At 35.3% G+C, this 15,890-nt stretch overlaps 1 protein-coding gene across 2 annotated transcripts in view; it reads right to left on the bottom strand.

The window, feature by feature from the left end:
- Nucleotides 1-15,890, bottom strand: part of Nubpl (NUBP iron-sulfur cluster assembly factor, mitochondrial) — a 202,779-nt gene that overhangs the window by 21,188 nt on the left and 165,701 nt on the right. For both annotated transcript variants that reach the window (XM_047539925.1, XM_047539926.1), the window contains one exon: nt 15,154-15,239. In XM_047539925.1, the coding sequence (XP_047395881.1) occupies nt 15,154-15,239 (86 nt within the window). The remainder of the gene's footprint in view (nt 1-15,153; nt 15,240-15,890) is intronic.

Raw genomic sequence — 15,890 nt, 5'->3', positions numbered from 1 at the left:
GCATGTTAACTGCACATTCACATGGAAAATAATGAATCTTACCCACTACTCACCACATACACAAAAATTAATTCCAGGTGGATGTAGAGTCAAATGTAAAAATGTAAAACAATAACACTTTTAGAAGAAAATAGGTAGAGGCAGGCATAGAACTATAGAAAAAAAACAAAAAAACACTGAACATCAACTCAACGTTTTATTAACTAGAACTTCATTAACAGAGTGAAAAGGCAAGCCACAGAGCAGGAGATGGTTTTACATGAAATATTTAAGTATATAAAGAACTCTTGTAAATCAATAAGGAAAAGTCAAACAATACAATAAAAATCAGACACGAGACTTAATAAGCACTCCATAAAAAAGGATATCCAAAGTACATTCATGCTTAAGAAAACTTGGAATGGAACCACCATTTGACCCAACTAGCCCACTCCTCGGTTTATACCCAAAGGACTTAAAATCAGCATACTACAATGACACAGTCACATCAATGTTTACAGCAATTCAATTCATGATAACAAAACTGTGGAACCAACTAGATGCCTTTCAACAGATGAATGGATAAAGAAAATGTGGTACATATACGCAATGGAATATTACTCGGTCTTAAAGAAGAATGAAATTATGGCATTTGCTGGTAAATGGATAGAACTGGAGAATATCATGCTAAGTGAAAGAAGTCAATCCCGCCCAAAACCAAAGGCCAAATGTTTTCTCTGATAAGAGGATGCTGATTCATATTGGGGGGATGTATAGGGAAGAATGAAGGAACTTTGGATTGTACAGAGGGGAGTAAGCAGAGTGGTAGGGCGGGTAGGGATGGGAAATAATTTTTAAAAATATTTATCACTGTCAAAAAATGAAAAAAATATGTAAATAAAAGTAAAATAAAATAAAGTAAAACAAAGTGCATTCATGCTTGAGACTGGTTTTCGAAAGATGAATGTCAGAATAACAAACACAAAAACAAACACCAAATGTTGATGAGGGTGTGCTCATTTTTCAAGTGGATTATTTGCTATTGATCTGAGTTACTTACGTAATTTGGATACTAATACCTTATAAAATGTATGGTTTGCAAATACTTTCACCCATAGATTATCTGTTTACCCTGCTAATTGTTTCCTTGGTTGTGCAGGTGTGATCACATTTGTCTATTTTACATTTGGTGCCCATGCTTTTGGGTTCATCTCCAAAAGATCACTGGTCAGAACGACATCAGAGAGCTTTTCCCTCATGGTTTCTTCTAACAGTTTTCAAGTTTCAAGTCTTACATTTAAGTCTTGGAGCCATTTTGAGTTACTTTTGTATACACTGTGAGATAAGGGTCTAATTTCATCCTGCATGTGAATATTCAGTTGTATTAGCACCATTTACTGGAGGGACTATACTTTCCCCCATGTGTATTCTTAGCACTTTTGTCAAAAAACAATTGGCCATAAATGCATAGAATTACTTCTTGGATGTTTATTGTTCTACTTCTTGAATACAAACAATGTATATGTTCACTTTGTAAAAATTTATTGTGCTATACACCTAGAGTTTGCACCTTTTAACTAGGTAAATCATAGTCCAATAAAAATTTGCTTAAATAAAGAGGTAATCATGAGAAGAATGGTATAAAGCAATAGAATAAATAACTAAAACAATGGTATATTACTCATCTCGTATACCTGCACACAAAAATAACATCTTATTTACATAGAAAATACTCTTAACAAGAAAGTAGCAGTAAAGTTAAGATTAGTTGCTTGGGAGAAACAGTCTCCTGTTCTTCCTAACTAACACTACAATGAAAGACTTGAAACAAAAGTCTAACACCAGAGAAGCTGTGAAATGATAAGGTTATAGACCTGCAACATCCAATCAGATAATCATTTGTCTCCTGGGGTTACTAACCACTTCAATTGTGGCTGGTTAGAACTGAGATGTGTTGTAAGTATAAAATACACACTGAATATCAATGGCAGTATGAGTAAAAACATGTAAAATATCTCAATTTTTTAAGTTTATAAGTTTTTATTTTCAATATTATTGATCAAAGAATATCATGAACACACACAAAAAGCATGCTCAAGTCTTACGTGTATGGCTGAATGAACTTAATAAAGTACAACCATGTTACTAAAATCCTGCTAAGAAATAAAACATTATTGATTGTATCCTCTGCTGAGAAAAAGCTTTTTAGTTTGAGTCCATCCCATTTATTGATTCTTGTTTTGAATTCTTATGCTTTGAGAGTCTTGTTAAGAAAGTCTGATCTGAAGTCAACATGATGAAGATTTGGGCCTACTTTGTCTTCTATTAGGTGCAGGGTCTCTGGTCTAATTCCTAAGTCCTTGATCCATTTTGAGTTGAGTTTGTGCAGGGTGAGAGATAGAGGTTTAATTTCATTTTGCTGCATATGGATTTCCAGTTTTCCTAGCACCATTTGTTGAACAGGCTATCTTTTCTCCATTATATGTTTTTGTTTCCTTTGTCTCGTATGAAGTAACTGTATTTATGTGGGTTTGTCTCTGTGTCTTCTATTCTCTACCATTGGTCTGCCTATCTATTTTGATGCCAATACCATGCCGTTTTTGTTACTATTGCTCTGTAGTATACTTTAAGGTCTGGTATTGTGATACCTCCTGCTTTACTTTTCCTGCTCAGGATTGTTTTGGCCATTCGAGGTCCCTTATTCTTCCAGATAATGTGAAAAGAGAGCCTTTTCCACACGCACTTCAGATAGAGTACTAATCTCCAAAATTTATAAAGGACTTACAAAACTTTACACCCAAAATACAAAGAACCCAATCAATAAATGGGCCAAGGAACTGGACAGACACTTTACAGAAGAAGACATACAGGAATTAATAAAAATATGAAAAAGTGTTCAACATCTCTAGTAATTAGAGAAATGCAAATTAAAACTACCCTAATATTTCAACTTACTCCAATTAGAATGGCTATTATCAAGAACACAAACAATAATAGATGTTGGCATGGATGTGGGGGAAAAGGCACACTTTTACACTGCTGGTGGAGTTGCAAATTGGTGCAGCCATTCTGGAAAGCAGTATGGAGATTCCTCAGAAAGCTTGGAATGGAACCACCTTTTGACCCAGTTATTCCACTCCTCAGTTTATACCCAAAGGACCTAAAATTAGCATACTCCAGTAACACAGTCACATCAGTGCTTACTGCAGCTTAACTTACAATAGCTAGATTGTGGAACCAACCTAGATGCCCTTCAACAGATGAATGGATAAAGAAACTGGTATATATACACAATGGAATATTATCCAGGCATAAAGAAGAATAATATTATGACATTTGCAGATAAATGGATGGAACTGGAGAATATCATGCTAAGTGAAATAAGTCAATCCCAAAAAACCAAAGGCCAAATGTTTTCCCTGATAAGTGGATGATGATATATAATGGGGGAAGGAAGTGGGGGGTGAGAGAAGAATGGAGGAACTTTAGATCACACAGAGGGAAATGAGAGGGAGGGGTATGAAAAATGGTGAATGAGACAGACATTATTACCCTATGTGCATGTATGATTACATGCATGGTATGAATCTACACTGTGCACAACCATAGAAACAAAATGATGTACCCCATTTGTGTACAATGAATCAAAATTCAGTCTGTAAAAAATTTAAAAAATTAAAAATAAATTAAAAAAAGAAATAAAACATTGCCAGCACCCTAGAAGTTTCCTTGTTACCCTCGAAAACACTTCCCAAAAGGTATATATTCTAACCTGATTTCTAACATCATAAATTAATTTTATCTGGTCTTGAACTTGACATGAATGCAATCATGCAGCATATTCTTCTGTATACATGTGATTTATCCAGCTAAATTATTATGTGTAGTTCATTTTCAATGAGTTCCCAAATTTCATAATCCATTCTCCTATGGGATCATTTGGGTTATTTTCAGGCTTTGGATATTATAAATAATGCTTCTATGAATGTTTTTATATGTCCTTTTGTCAGGGGTTGGGTATTAAGTTATACCCAAGCTGTTCTTTCCACTATGGTTGTAATTTGCATTGCCATAATTATTAATGAAATTGAATTTATTTTAAAATTTATTGGTCATTTTCATGTTATCTTCTGTAAAGTGCCTGATTAGGTGTCTTGTCTATTTTCTTCTGTTTACAGGTGCCTAATTTCACCCATTTTCTTGTTTTTTATTTTTACTTTTAAAAACATGGCTACTAAAAATTTATGTTATATTTATATACAATCTATTTTGACAGTCATCCTATTTAAATTTTCAAAGTCCTAAAGATGTCCAAAAATATTTTATCAGGTTCTGTAATTTATTATAAATATTTTAAAACATTTACTTTCAAGAATACTCAAGATAGATTAAACTATCAAGTTTCTTTGCTTTTAGCTGGAATCACACAACAAAGAATGATAGTGCTCTTATGCAGTTATCTCATTCTGTGCAGAAGCTCATACAACAGTTATATATATGAAACTCCATGTATAGTTGTACAGACAGACATACATATGCATATATTATGTATCCTATATTTAGTTAATTTAAAAGAGAAATTAGTTAGTAAGTAACACATGCACACTGTGTGGCAAACAGCTCTTTCAAAATAGGGTGAGCTGGAGAAAAACCTAAAAGAAAGGTGTGAGCATTAAAAAGCTTAGAAAACACTGCTCTTATTCATTTAAGAGCAATCCTCTATAATCACTAAGTTTTGAATGAGGGAAACTAATAAACTAAGGAAGAACATTAGAATATTCATATTCCAATTTTGTTCATAAAATTTTTTCTCTCTTAAATAGGAAAGAATTCATTTCCACGTGGTCCCCACCAAAAGTCTTACATTTTGTGAATAGTTTATGTATTGTTAACTGTTTGTTTATTGTAGAGCTATTGTGTATATCCTTTGATAGCAGAAACATTACAGAACAGACGCTTTGCTATAGCTTAATTTACATAATGCCATTGAGATGCAGCTGTAAGCATGCTCAATCATTTTTTAATGCCTCTTCAAAGTATAAGCTCCTTTTTTCTTTTTACCTCAGCTGGTTTTACTGAAAGAAAGCTAACATCAGCCACCACAAACATTTTATATATTATTCTTATGTTATTTCAATCCATCATTGGCTCAGAAGGGTACTTCTTTTATTAACTTTTTAAAAATTAACTCTCTTGAAATATCAACATTGGTCTGAATATTGGATTTTTGTGTCTAAATGTACTGAATTAAGTAGGCTAAAAAGGCCCCAATTTTAATTTCTTCTTGGCATTTTAAATGCAGATTCAGGTAAGTAGCAAGCAAGATTTTCAGGCTACTATATAATTCAATTTCTCAAGGTTACAATCAGGTTAAATGCTTGCTGGTTGGAAACTGTCATAAAGATTAAAAGCTATGTTTCAAGAAAAAGTAAGGTGGAAAAACTCATTGTTAAGTAGAGAATGAATAATAATAAATGAAAAAGATTAGATTCATAAGTGCTTTTCAGTTTTCCATTAGCCTCGAACCAGTTTTTGAAAGATACCTGAAGCATTTCTACAGATATTATAATTTTAAAAATGAGACGTGTGTTCTTGTTTTCTCTTTCAGAAGAAGTGGTCTGACCTGGAAAGAACAACAGTAGGGAGGCATGCATCCATATTCCTCTCAGGGACCAACTAAGTAGCTGTGGGACCATGAGGTACAACTAAACTTCTCTATTCCTTGAATTCTTAATTTCTAAAATGAGGATTATAATGATCTCTAAAGTCTATCACTATAACAATGACATTCAGAGCTACCATTTATAGTACTAGGTACTGAGGTCATGCTACATACTGCAAATATGTGCCACAATGACCAATGAGATGGGTACTGCCATCTTTATTTCATGGAAGGGAGCAGTGAAGCTAAATTATTTGTTCAAGGTTACACTATAAACAAAAAAAGCCAAAATCCAAACTATTTAGGTTACTGGTTTGTATGTAGAAGTCACCAAAAAGATGAAAATGGATGAGGATTTTGTGCATGGAATTAGGTAGCCTGAGACAATGAATGTCAACATGGTTTAGTAGCACAATTTAACATAATAATTAAGAGCACAGTTGCAGGGAAGTCCAGATTAGAACCATCAACTTGCGACTCGGTGCCACAGCCAAGCCTTGGACTTCACCCTCTTCTCCAAGATCCTGAGCATGAAACTCCCTTTCCCTTAATCCTTGCTATACTCTCTGGCTGTCAACAAATCTATCGATCCTTAATTCCTCTCCATTTTTTAATCCATCATTTTCCTGTTTAACTGAATAACTGGAACCCCCAAGATAAGCAAATATAATGAAGACTCCTCCTATATCCTAGAATGTCTCACCCTGTAATATTCCATGGCGCCTACAGTACTAAACTTGAACTCTGATTATCCACAGAAATTATAGTTAAGAATGTGGGGTCTAAGGGTCAGAGTCATATCTCAGTGGTACAGTAATTTGTCCAACAAGTGAGCTCAATTTCCAGCACCCCCACCCCCACCCTTTAAAAAGGTGGCTTTAGAAAGCAGCAGGCTACTTAGTATAGGAGCCCACTGGCCCACTAAACAGATAGTTAAATTTATGTGAGTATATAATCTGCAAGATGGAGGAAATAATATACTCTACCTCACAGGGTTTTTGCAAGGATGAGTTTAACTAATCTAAATCACATAAAAGAGCATCCTAGTTTAAAGCACATATGAACTGAGAGATCCTGTGGCAACACACAGATAAACATACATCTTCATCTCTAAGAAGTACTTATGGCTAAGATGCAGAATGCTATCTGGTCTTATAAAAGTTATCACTGAAGAAAAGTCATTTTTCTAAAACTGGTAGAATTACCCAATTGTGAAGAAAGAAGCCACACATGGTATATCATAGGCAAACAAGTTAAAATGTATTCCTAAAAAGAATTTAGACAGTATCTTGTAAGGCCTCCAAAGGTAATACTGAAAGATTCTTTAAATATATATGTATTAGTTTGTTTTTCATTGCTTTAACAAAATACCTAAGGTAGGATAACATTTTAAAGAAAAGAGGTTTATTTAGCTCATAGTTATGAAGATTAAAGGGCATGACTCTGGGGCTGGGGTTGTGGCTCAGTGGTAGAGTGCTTGCCTAGCATGCGTGTGGTACTGGGTTCAATTCTCAGCACCACATATGAGTAAGTTAATTAACCAAATAAAAGTCCATTGACAACTAAAACAGTATTTAAAAAAAAAAAAAAAAAAGGGCATGGCTCTGGTGAGAACATCATGGCAGATGGCAGGAGCTTGTGGGAGAGGACTGTATTGCCAAACAGGATTGTATAGCCAAACAGAAAGGTAGACACTGATTCAGGGGTTAATCTCACTCTTGTAACTCATTCTCAAGAAAGCTCAGGGTCCCCATCTCTTCCAGGAGCATGCTTCCAATGACTGAAGGGCTTCCCACTAGTTCCCCACCTCTTAAAGATACCATCACCACACTGAAGACACAAGTCTCCAACACATGAGCCTTTGGAAAACAAACCACATCCAAACCATAGGATATCCTAGAGAGTTAAGTAGAACCACTTGATGATCATATAGGAAAAACTATGCTCAAGAATGAAAAAGAATAAACAAATCACTTGTCTCCACTTCCATGTAAGAATATCTATTTTTTAATTTTAGTGCTGTTATGCCAGAGAATTAGGTAAAACAGGACTAACTAGATGCTAAAAAAAACTCTATGATTGACATAAAACACAGGAGTTCTGAAGGCATTCAGGAATGAAGACATGGCACTTATGATTCAAATCAATAGCTTTTTTTCAATAAATGATTACTTTGCCAGAAAAAGAACAAACAACAATTCTGATCTTCATTGTCAAGAAGGTGTTTCACATAGTAACTTGTAGGATCTTTGGTAATGAAAATGGGATATGAAAAGAAAACAGTGATAAGAAGTGTCTATTTGAGGTTCTAAGATCATCTAATTTTTCTTAGAAGGCAATATAACCATTAACCTTTACAAATTACTAAAAGTTCCAGAACAAAGTAGGATTTTTGTTTCTTTGTTTTTAGTGGAAAAAGTAAACCAATATCTTTCTTATAGAAAATAAACAACTATTTGCAAGGCTGATATTTATAGAATTTTTAGAATTATTTATTAGGAAACAAATAAGGTAAAAGACCAATATTAGGCTTTAATCTACACATTTGTTGTGAGACTAACTATGGGATAGACACTGGCTGCTCACCAAAATCCATGGTCTCATCTTCCTTGGCACATAGCTCAACTACATGTGTTGGTCTCCTTGGGGTAACATGACTGAGTTTCACCTAGTGGAATGTAAGTACAAGTTTCTGTACCGCATTTAGGCTTGATCAATTAAAAATTTCCATATACATGCTTCTGTATTATGTCTTTTCCTCCAAGATGACTAGAATAAAGATGATCCCAAGGATGACCTTAGAAGTCACTTTGAACATGGCAGAGGCACCAACAGCCTAAATGACCACATGGAAGGCTTCCCTGATCACCTGTTAATCTACTAGTAATGTTAATGTGAACCAAAAATAAACTTTTATTGTATTTGCATCATTATATATTTTGAGGTCTGTTTGAGACAGCAATTAGCTCACCTTAATTCAAAGTTTAAATAATGCAGATTTTTTTAATCTTAATGACTTTATCAACCTAAGAACTCTTTATGAGGAGGATGGTTCAACTAAAATACTCAAAATTAAGGAAATCTCAAACAGTATTTATCTAAATGTTTAAAAATTTCTTGTCAAAATTCTTATTAGCAAATAATGCCTTAGTCAAAATGTCTAAGCCCACACATAAACATCTATGAATTACAAACGTATCTGTTTCTATGATAACATCCTATAAAATAATTATAATAAGGGACATTAATTATTTGACATTATATCAACACTGAGTGTTCAGATTGTGCCAAACACTGTAATGAGTCATTTAGCATTACATTATCTCCTTTGTTTCTCATCTCAACTCCCTGAGGGAAATAACTACTATAATCCCCACATTATGAATGAGAAAACTGAGGTATAATGTCACTCACTCACATTGTAAGAGTTACAAAATGACACAGCTGGGATTTGAACTCTACAATTCAAACTCTTGAGCTCATGCTCTTCACTACTAGGTAACAATGTCCCTGCAAGTAAAGTGTCCTATCACCCCAAAATAATAAAATTTGGAGAATAATTTAATTTGAAACTAAATGAAACCAAAATGAACATTAAATAAAGAACTCTCTAGGGGCTGGGTTTGTGGCTCAGTGGTGGAACGCTTGCCTAGCATGTGTGAGGCACTGGGTTCAATCCTCAGCCCCGCATAACAATAAATAAAATAAAGGTCCATTGACAACTTAAAAAAAAAAAAGAATTCTCTAACTGGTTAAAAAATATGAATAATTAGTGGTTCTATGCAATGCAAATTATACTAGATGCAAATTATAATAGAAAAGCCAGGACCAAATTGCTTTCTCTATCAGTCTCTTCCTTGACAAACAGTATTAAATCATAACCCTCACAAGTGAATAAAGGCAGAGATTCATGAGTGAGAATCTAACCTCTTATTTCTAATTTGCTATCATCCTGATCAGAAAATTAGCCCCTGGTAGATTTATTAATGGCAACGTAACTGTCAACATTTCTTTGATTTCTGCCTTTTTGGTTCAACCCCTGACTCCCATGCAGTCAGTTACCAAGTTTGCCAATTCTTCCTTGAAAATGTCAGATACATTCAATTCCCCTTTCCATGTTCACTGCCACTGTTTTAAATCAGACTGTCTATCAGACTGCCTATCACCTATGCCAGTGTTTTTCTAACTTTTTTTTTCCCCCTAGGACTGGGGACTAAACCCAGGGACACTTTACCACTGAGTCACACCTCCAGATTTTTAAATTTATTTTATTTTTAAATTTTGAGACAAGGTCTCACTAAGTTGCTGAGTCTGGCCTTGAACTTGCGATCCTTCTACCTCAGTAATGAGTTGCTGGGTTTACAGGCATGTGCCATTGTGCCTGGTTTTTCCCCACTTTTTATATTGTCTTCCCGTTAAGAGAAATATTTTATATTTTGACCCTGTATGAATGCATATATATGTGCTTTTATAACTGACATCAAATCTTTATGAAATAAGACTTTCTCTTCTTAAGAGCAATACACTCTAATATTGTTTAAAAACTCTGGTTACAGTTCTCACTATATTGATTTCACAGTGGGTCACACTAGCAGTGTGAATAATGAACTGTTGCAAATGGTTCCTTAGCGCTATCATGCTCTCTTGGCTCCTGTGCTCTCTATTTACCTCCACCAAATTAAACTTTTTAAAGTGCCATCCTAACTAAGTCTACTTCCTTATCCAGCGTTCTTTATGGATCCCTCTTAAAATCTAAACAATAAAGTCCAAATCTCTTGGTCTATCAGAGACACACCTCAACACATCACCCCAACTACAAAGTGAACAATCCTAATTGTAACGTGTGCTTTCCTGATTCTTTTCAGATTGAATTCCAATTGAGTCCCTAGATATGCCTGTGATATGTCTAGATATGTCTCATTCAGTATATATTTAGTGAGCAGCTGTATGACCCTATGCACAGAGTGAAGCAGGTGGTCCCTGAACTCACAGAGCTTACAGTATAGTACTGTAAATAAGAAATTACTGACAAAAGGAGAAGCAGAGTATAGATGGACTACGGAAAGAACTCACCTAGTCAATGGCAAGAGGCCCTAAGTCTCTCAGAGAAATAGCCATTTGCTTAGTCTAAGTACCAAAGGATTTCCCAAGTGAAAAGTGAGGATAAAATGTTTTGAGCAGGAGAACATCATGTCAAGGGGTCTGAGAAAAAAAAAAGTATGTAAAAATTCAAAGAAGTAGAAGACAAGTTTGGCTGCAGCAGAGAAAATTCAAGGCAAAGCAGTTCGTCAGCCTGGGGAAAATGGAACAGTATGTCGTAACTGATGTTATCCTAGATCGAAGTATTTACCATGACAGCCTGTGCCAAGTATCTGAGCATTTACAAAAGTTTAAGGCATGTTTTCTTGCCATCCAAGAACTCACATTCTTCTGTTAAAACTGATAAGTAAACCTGTAAGTGGAGCCAAAGTAGATATATGTACAAGTAGTTCAGGGAAAGGATTCTTAACTTTTCCTGACATATTGGGAAAAGCTTCCTAGGGAAAGTAATACCTGGACAGAAATTTGAGAAATGATATGAGTTCCCAAGCTGACAATGACTTATAAGGCAAACGACCAGCATATACAAAATTACAGAGCCATGAAAAAGAAGAAAACATGGCTTTTCCATGATGTTATTCCTGATGGCCCACAGGAGAATTGTGTTTTCATGCTCTTCAGACTTTAGAGTCCTTGCACCACAATGGAGTTAGTTGGCAGGCTGAGTAAGTACTTGAAGAAATAGACTTCATCTTCTTTTTTCTTTATTAAGTCACAAAAGGAAGCCTATCATAGTACTGCATTTATAGAAAATACTATCAGTAAATATGTATTTGTGGAATACATAAATAATTATTTCTTGAATTAAAATTAACTAAGTGATCCCTTATGTGAATAAGAATAAGAAAGTAAATATATTCTAAGATACTTTTCAGGGGCTGGGAAGAATATTACCAAAGAAGGAAGTGAAATACCAGTGATTCAAAAACTCAAATGGTAGGGGAAGAACTCCAAATCAAGGGGCCTGGGACTCCCTTGTAAACCACGGTGATAAAAAGGGGCGAGAATGATGCGACACATAAATTATCTATTAAAAATGTGTAAAACTGAATGTTTTTTATTTTTAAAAATTGTTACCTATAAATACTGGCATAGTTGATATCATTTCAGCAGAGAATAAAAAACTTAATAGTTCATCTCTTCTTTTCCTTTTAATATCTATGTATTGAGTTTTAAGAAATCATTTAAATTATCTTCAGCAGACATTACTAACTCATTACTATCCATACCAATGAATTCCAATGACATCATTGTTTCCATGGTAACTAATGCACTTCAAAGGGGGGAAAACAGAACAAGACTAAAAACCAAGGGAAAAATGGAATAGAGTGGAATAAATAAAGCATAACATCTCCTTTGCATTTACGGAACACTTTCTAATTTCAAACACTTTACCATTATTTAGACTCTGAGGCTTTTAAGAGCCAGGGGGATCTTAGAAGTGATCAAATCCACTTCTCACTTTCAGTGAAGATTCCCTTCTCAAGGTAGCTGCACTATAGTTGTCAAATCACATGTAGAGCTCATTGTCAAAGAGTTCTCACTCATTTACTTGCAAATGTTGTTGAACATCTATTTTGGTCTATAGGTTTAAGAAATCATTAAGATAGTCTACCTCTTTTTAAAAAATTTTGCAGTTGAGAGGACAAATAATTTTAAAATATGGGTAAAAAAAAGAGGGCTATAATAAAGATATAGGAAGACATCCAAAAACACCAAAGGGAGGAATTATTAATTCCATCTTGGAATCAGTCTTGGATTACACAGCTTCAGTTACTTGTTTCTACTCCCTTTCAGTCTCACACACCCACAACCACATCCTGGACCCTGCCATGACCCAGATCTGCTCCAACTCTGTAAATCTGAACTCCAGCATTAACTGTTTGATCTCAAACAGTTCTTTTTTTCTCTCTAAATAATGTCTGAAATAGCCCTATGAGCCTTATGTAGCCCATCATCCTTCACTTGAGATACTTCTTCACACATTCCCTTGCTAATAGCCTCAACTTTTATCCTGCAATAGCCTAACCTGGATTAGTGACCACACCTTTCCGCCTCTGTTATGTTCTAAAAGGATTATCAGTTCTACTTCCTGTCTTAGAGCCTAGAGAAAATTTTGTCAGAACAGTATGAGGCTGTTTACCTTTTTCTTTAATAGGTAGTAAGTGCCAAGGGCTGTCAGTAAGTGAAAATTAACACCTGAACTAAAAGGTAGACATGTTAAAATTGGCAACTACAGTTACCAGACTCCCAGCTAGAAAAGTCTAGTAGTCTAGTAGGACCTGCCCCATAGCCACTGCCACCTCAAATGACAGTGTCAGCCGAAATGGTCTGTTGGAGCACAAAACGATAATTGACATGGTTATAAAACAGGAAAAAGTTATGACTCCTGCCCTTCTAAACTTTTTTCCTCTCAAGGACTTCATGATTTTTTTTTCTTATTTTGCACTTTACCAACTGAGTTATATCCCCAGTCCCCTTCGTGATGTTTTGAATGAGCTAGATATGTGTGCCTCCATCTCCCCCCTACAGAATGCGAAGTTAAGCATTTACTATACACAGAAAGAATGGCTATTACTCTAACCTTGAGGTGATCTTAACAGACCATGGGCCCTGTTACCTAATTTCTGCCAGAAAGAACGACCTGACAGATTACTTATAAATCCAGAGTCATCATTTTTTATATAAAGCCCTCTCTCTAATTTTTGCTAACTTATATTTTAAAAGATCATATAATAAGCAAACCTATTTAGCTATCTGGGTAGGCAATAGCATTTCTAATTTATCTTGGAGGACATAATATAAAGTCACACTGCTCAAATTAGATGCTTTAGAGATAAAGTTTTCTATTTGAGATGATCATTGGATACCATTGCTTTAAAGTTTTCTAAGCTAAAATTCACAACATAGAATGCTGACCCTAAACTACTTGCCAATCACAATTTTACCCTTGCTAGTGAAAAATAGCCTCAGATTACCTGGAAGGTAGGAGTTAAGGTGTCTTCCTTATTAGGCTCAATTTTCTTCTCTTTCTTTTTTTCCCCTGTGGTGCTGTATGTATGCTAGGCAAGTAATTTACCATTGAACCACAACCCCTCACCCCTTCCCAGGCTACTTGGTTTTCACCAGAGCATGTCGATCCAACCCAGAGCTTCATGTCTTGTCAATACACACAGCCTGCACCAACTGGCAAGGAAGTACAGGTACTCGTCAAGGAGGATCACCTGAATCCCACTACTATACAATTTTACACTTTTCAAATCTCCCCTGATAGATGAAAGCTTTTCTGAGAGTTCATTCATTCTAATACATTATTGGGTCTTATCCTGTGTCATGGTCTCATTGAAGTATCTGAGCACTTATAACTGATATAAGTATCAATTACAAATTCTCACCATGCCAAAACGAACACAATTGAGTGTACAACTTGTGATGGGAAATAGGAGGTGGAGAGAATTATGAGATCTCTGAAGCTAATCCATGAGCTGAAAAGGCTCTGTTGTATAAACTTTAAATTCTATCCTTGAAGTAAGCAAGTCTACTAGATAGTTGAATAGATAGGAGTACCACCTTGGCCTTGTACTGAGGTGCTTGCTCTAGTTGTCCTCTGGCACAATTTCCCTTGTTGAGGCACACTTGAAAGAGGAATCTTTTGTTTACTGTATAGAAGGTGATGAGAACATCTTCAATATATATAGTTTCTTCTTTCTGAGAACCCAACAAAGATCTGTTCTGGTCTCAGCTGTTTCTCTGGAGCATCCAGTTCTTTGTTCACCTTATAGTAACCGAAAGGGTTTCAATGATGTCATGCTTCTTTCTTTCCCCTTGGCTACCAGCAAACTCAAGGCAGGCCTCTAGTAGGTATATAAGTTCTAGTAGCATGCATTTTTACTGACTTTCTACTCACTCTATCTGATTTAAATTATTTTATGTCTGTTTTATTACATTTTACCTTGTTTAATTTTATCATATTATGCAGAAAATCCTGATATATCTCTTAGAAAAGGTGGGCTAACTATGAGTTAAAATGGAGGAGACAACAAAAGGAATAAAGTAATCTTTTTTTCACTTGTTCTCCCACAAGTGATCTCTTCAAGTCTATCTATGTAAATAGTTTCCCAAAACACTCATCATTCTTTTTTTGTCAGTGAAGGCTATAAGTATTTGAGAGGAGTAGTACTTCTTCAGAAAACTTGTATCAGGAGGACATTTCGGAATCTTTCTTAATTAATATAATGTGTCAACAAACAGGCACCTGTAAGAGCTTTTAAAGTGACCATAAATATAAACTAGGAATTTCATAAAAATTTCTGTACTGGACTAAATTAAAACTTGGACTGTACTTTTCAATTACTCTCTTCTTCAGTTGGAAGAATTTCATTTTTCTCAATAATGAAGCTGTAGATGCTTACCGGCACATGAACTTTTCGAAACATCTCAGCACCCTTGTGTGCATCCATCAATGCAATGTCCTGGGGTGTGGAGACAATCACAGCACCTAATCAAAAGAGAAACAAAACAATGCTATGTGTTATTTCTTCATGGAAACATTACTTCTAACATCATACTGCTTATGAGTTCCAAGAGTCTACTACATGAACTGGGTAATTCATACAGATTTTATACCAGTGAATAACAAAGATGAGGAAATGTCTACTTTGGTCTTGCCTACCTTAGACTCCTCACTTCTAAAATCACAACCGACTGATCAGTGATTGAGGATCATTACTACATTACTGAATCCTCTTCACTAGCAATCATTCAGATGATGTGCTAGTGAGACATGCATAAGGCACGCCTCACTTCAAGAAGTTAATAATCTACCTGGGAGGCCAAAAAAAAAAGTTACAACACAAAGTGCTAAGCATTAGCAGAGATGTGCACAGGATGCTTGAAGTTATAAAGGAGGGACAGGAAGGAAAGCTAACTGGGACAGAGGTAAGAAAGGTAAGAAAGAAAGGTAAGAAGCATTGGGAAAAAGTTTCAGGAAAGACGTTATTCCTAAGTGGAGGCCTGAAAGTTTGTATTTTAGAAAACTTACACTGTAGAGATGGTTTCATGGGGGATAAACTGAGTGCTATGGCATAAATTCAGATTCAAAACAGTGGAGGCCTGAATTAAGGCAGTACTGACGTGACAGAGATGGAAG

The sequence above is a fragment of the Sciurus carolinensis genome, chromosome 2 (genome assembly GCF_902686445.1).
Source record: "Sciurus carolinensis chromosome 2, mSciCar1.2, whole genome shotgun sequence".
Classification (NCBI taxonomy): Eukaryota; Metazoa; Chordata; class Mammalia; order Rodentia; family Sciuridae; genus Sciurus; species Sciurus carolinensis.
This window is presented reverse-complemented; position numbering and strand designations above follow the sequence as displayed.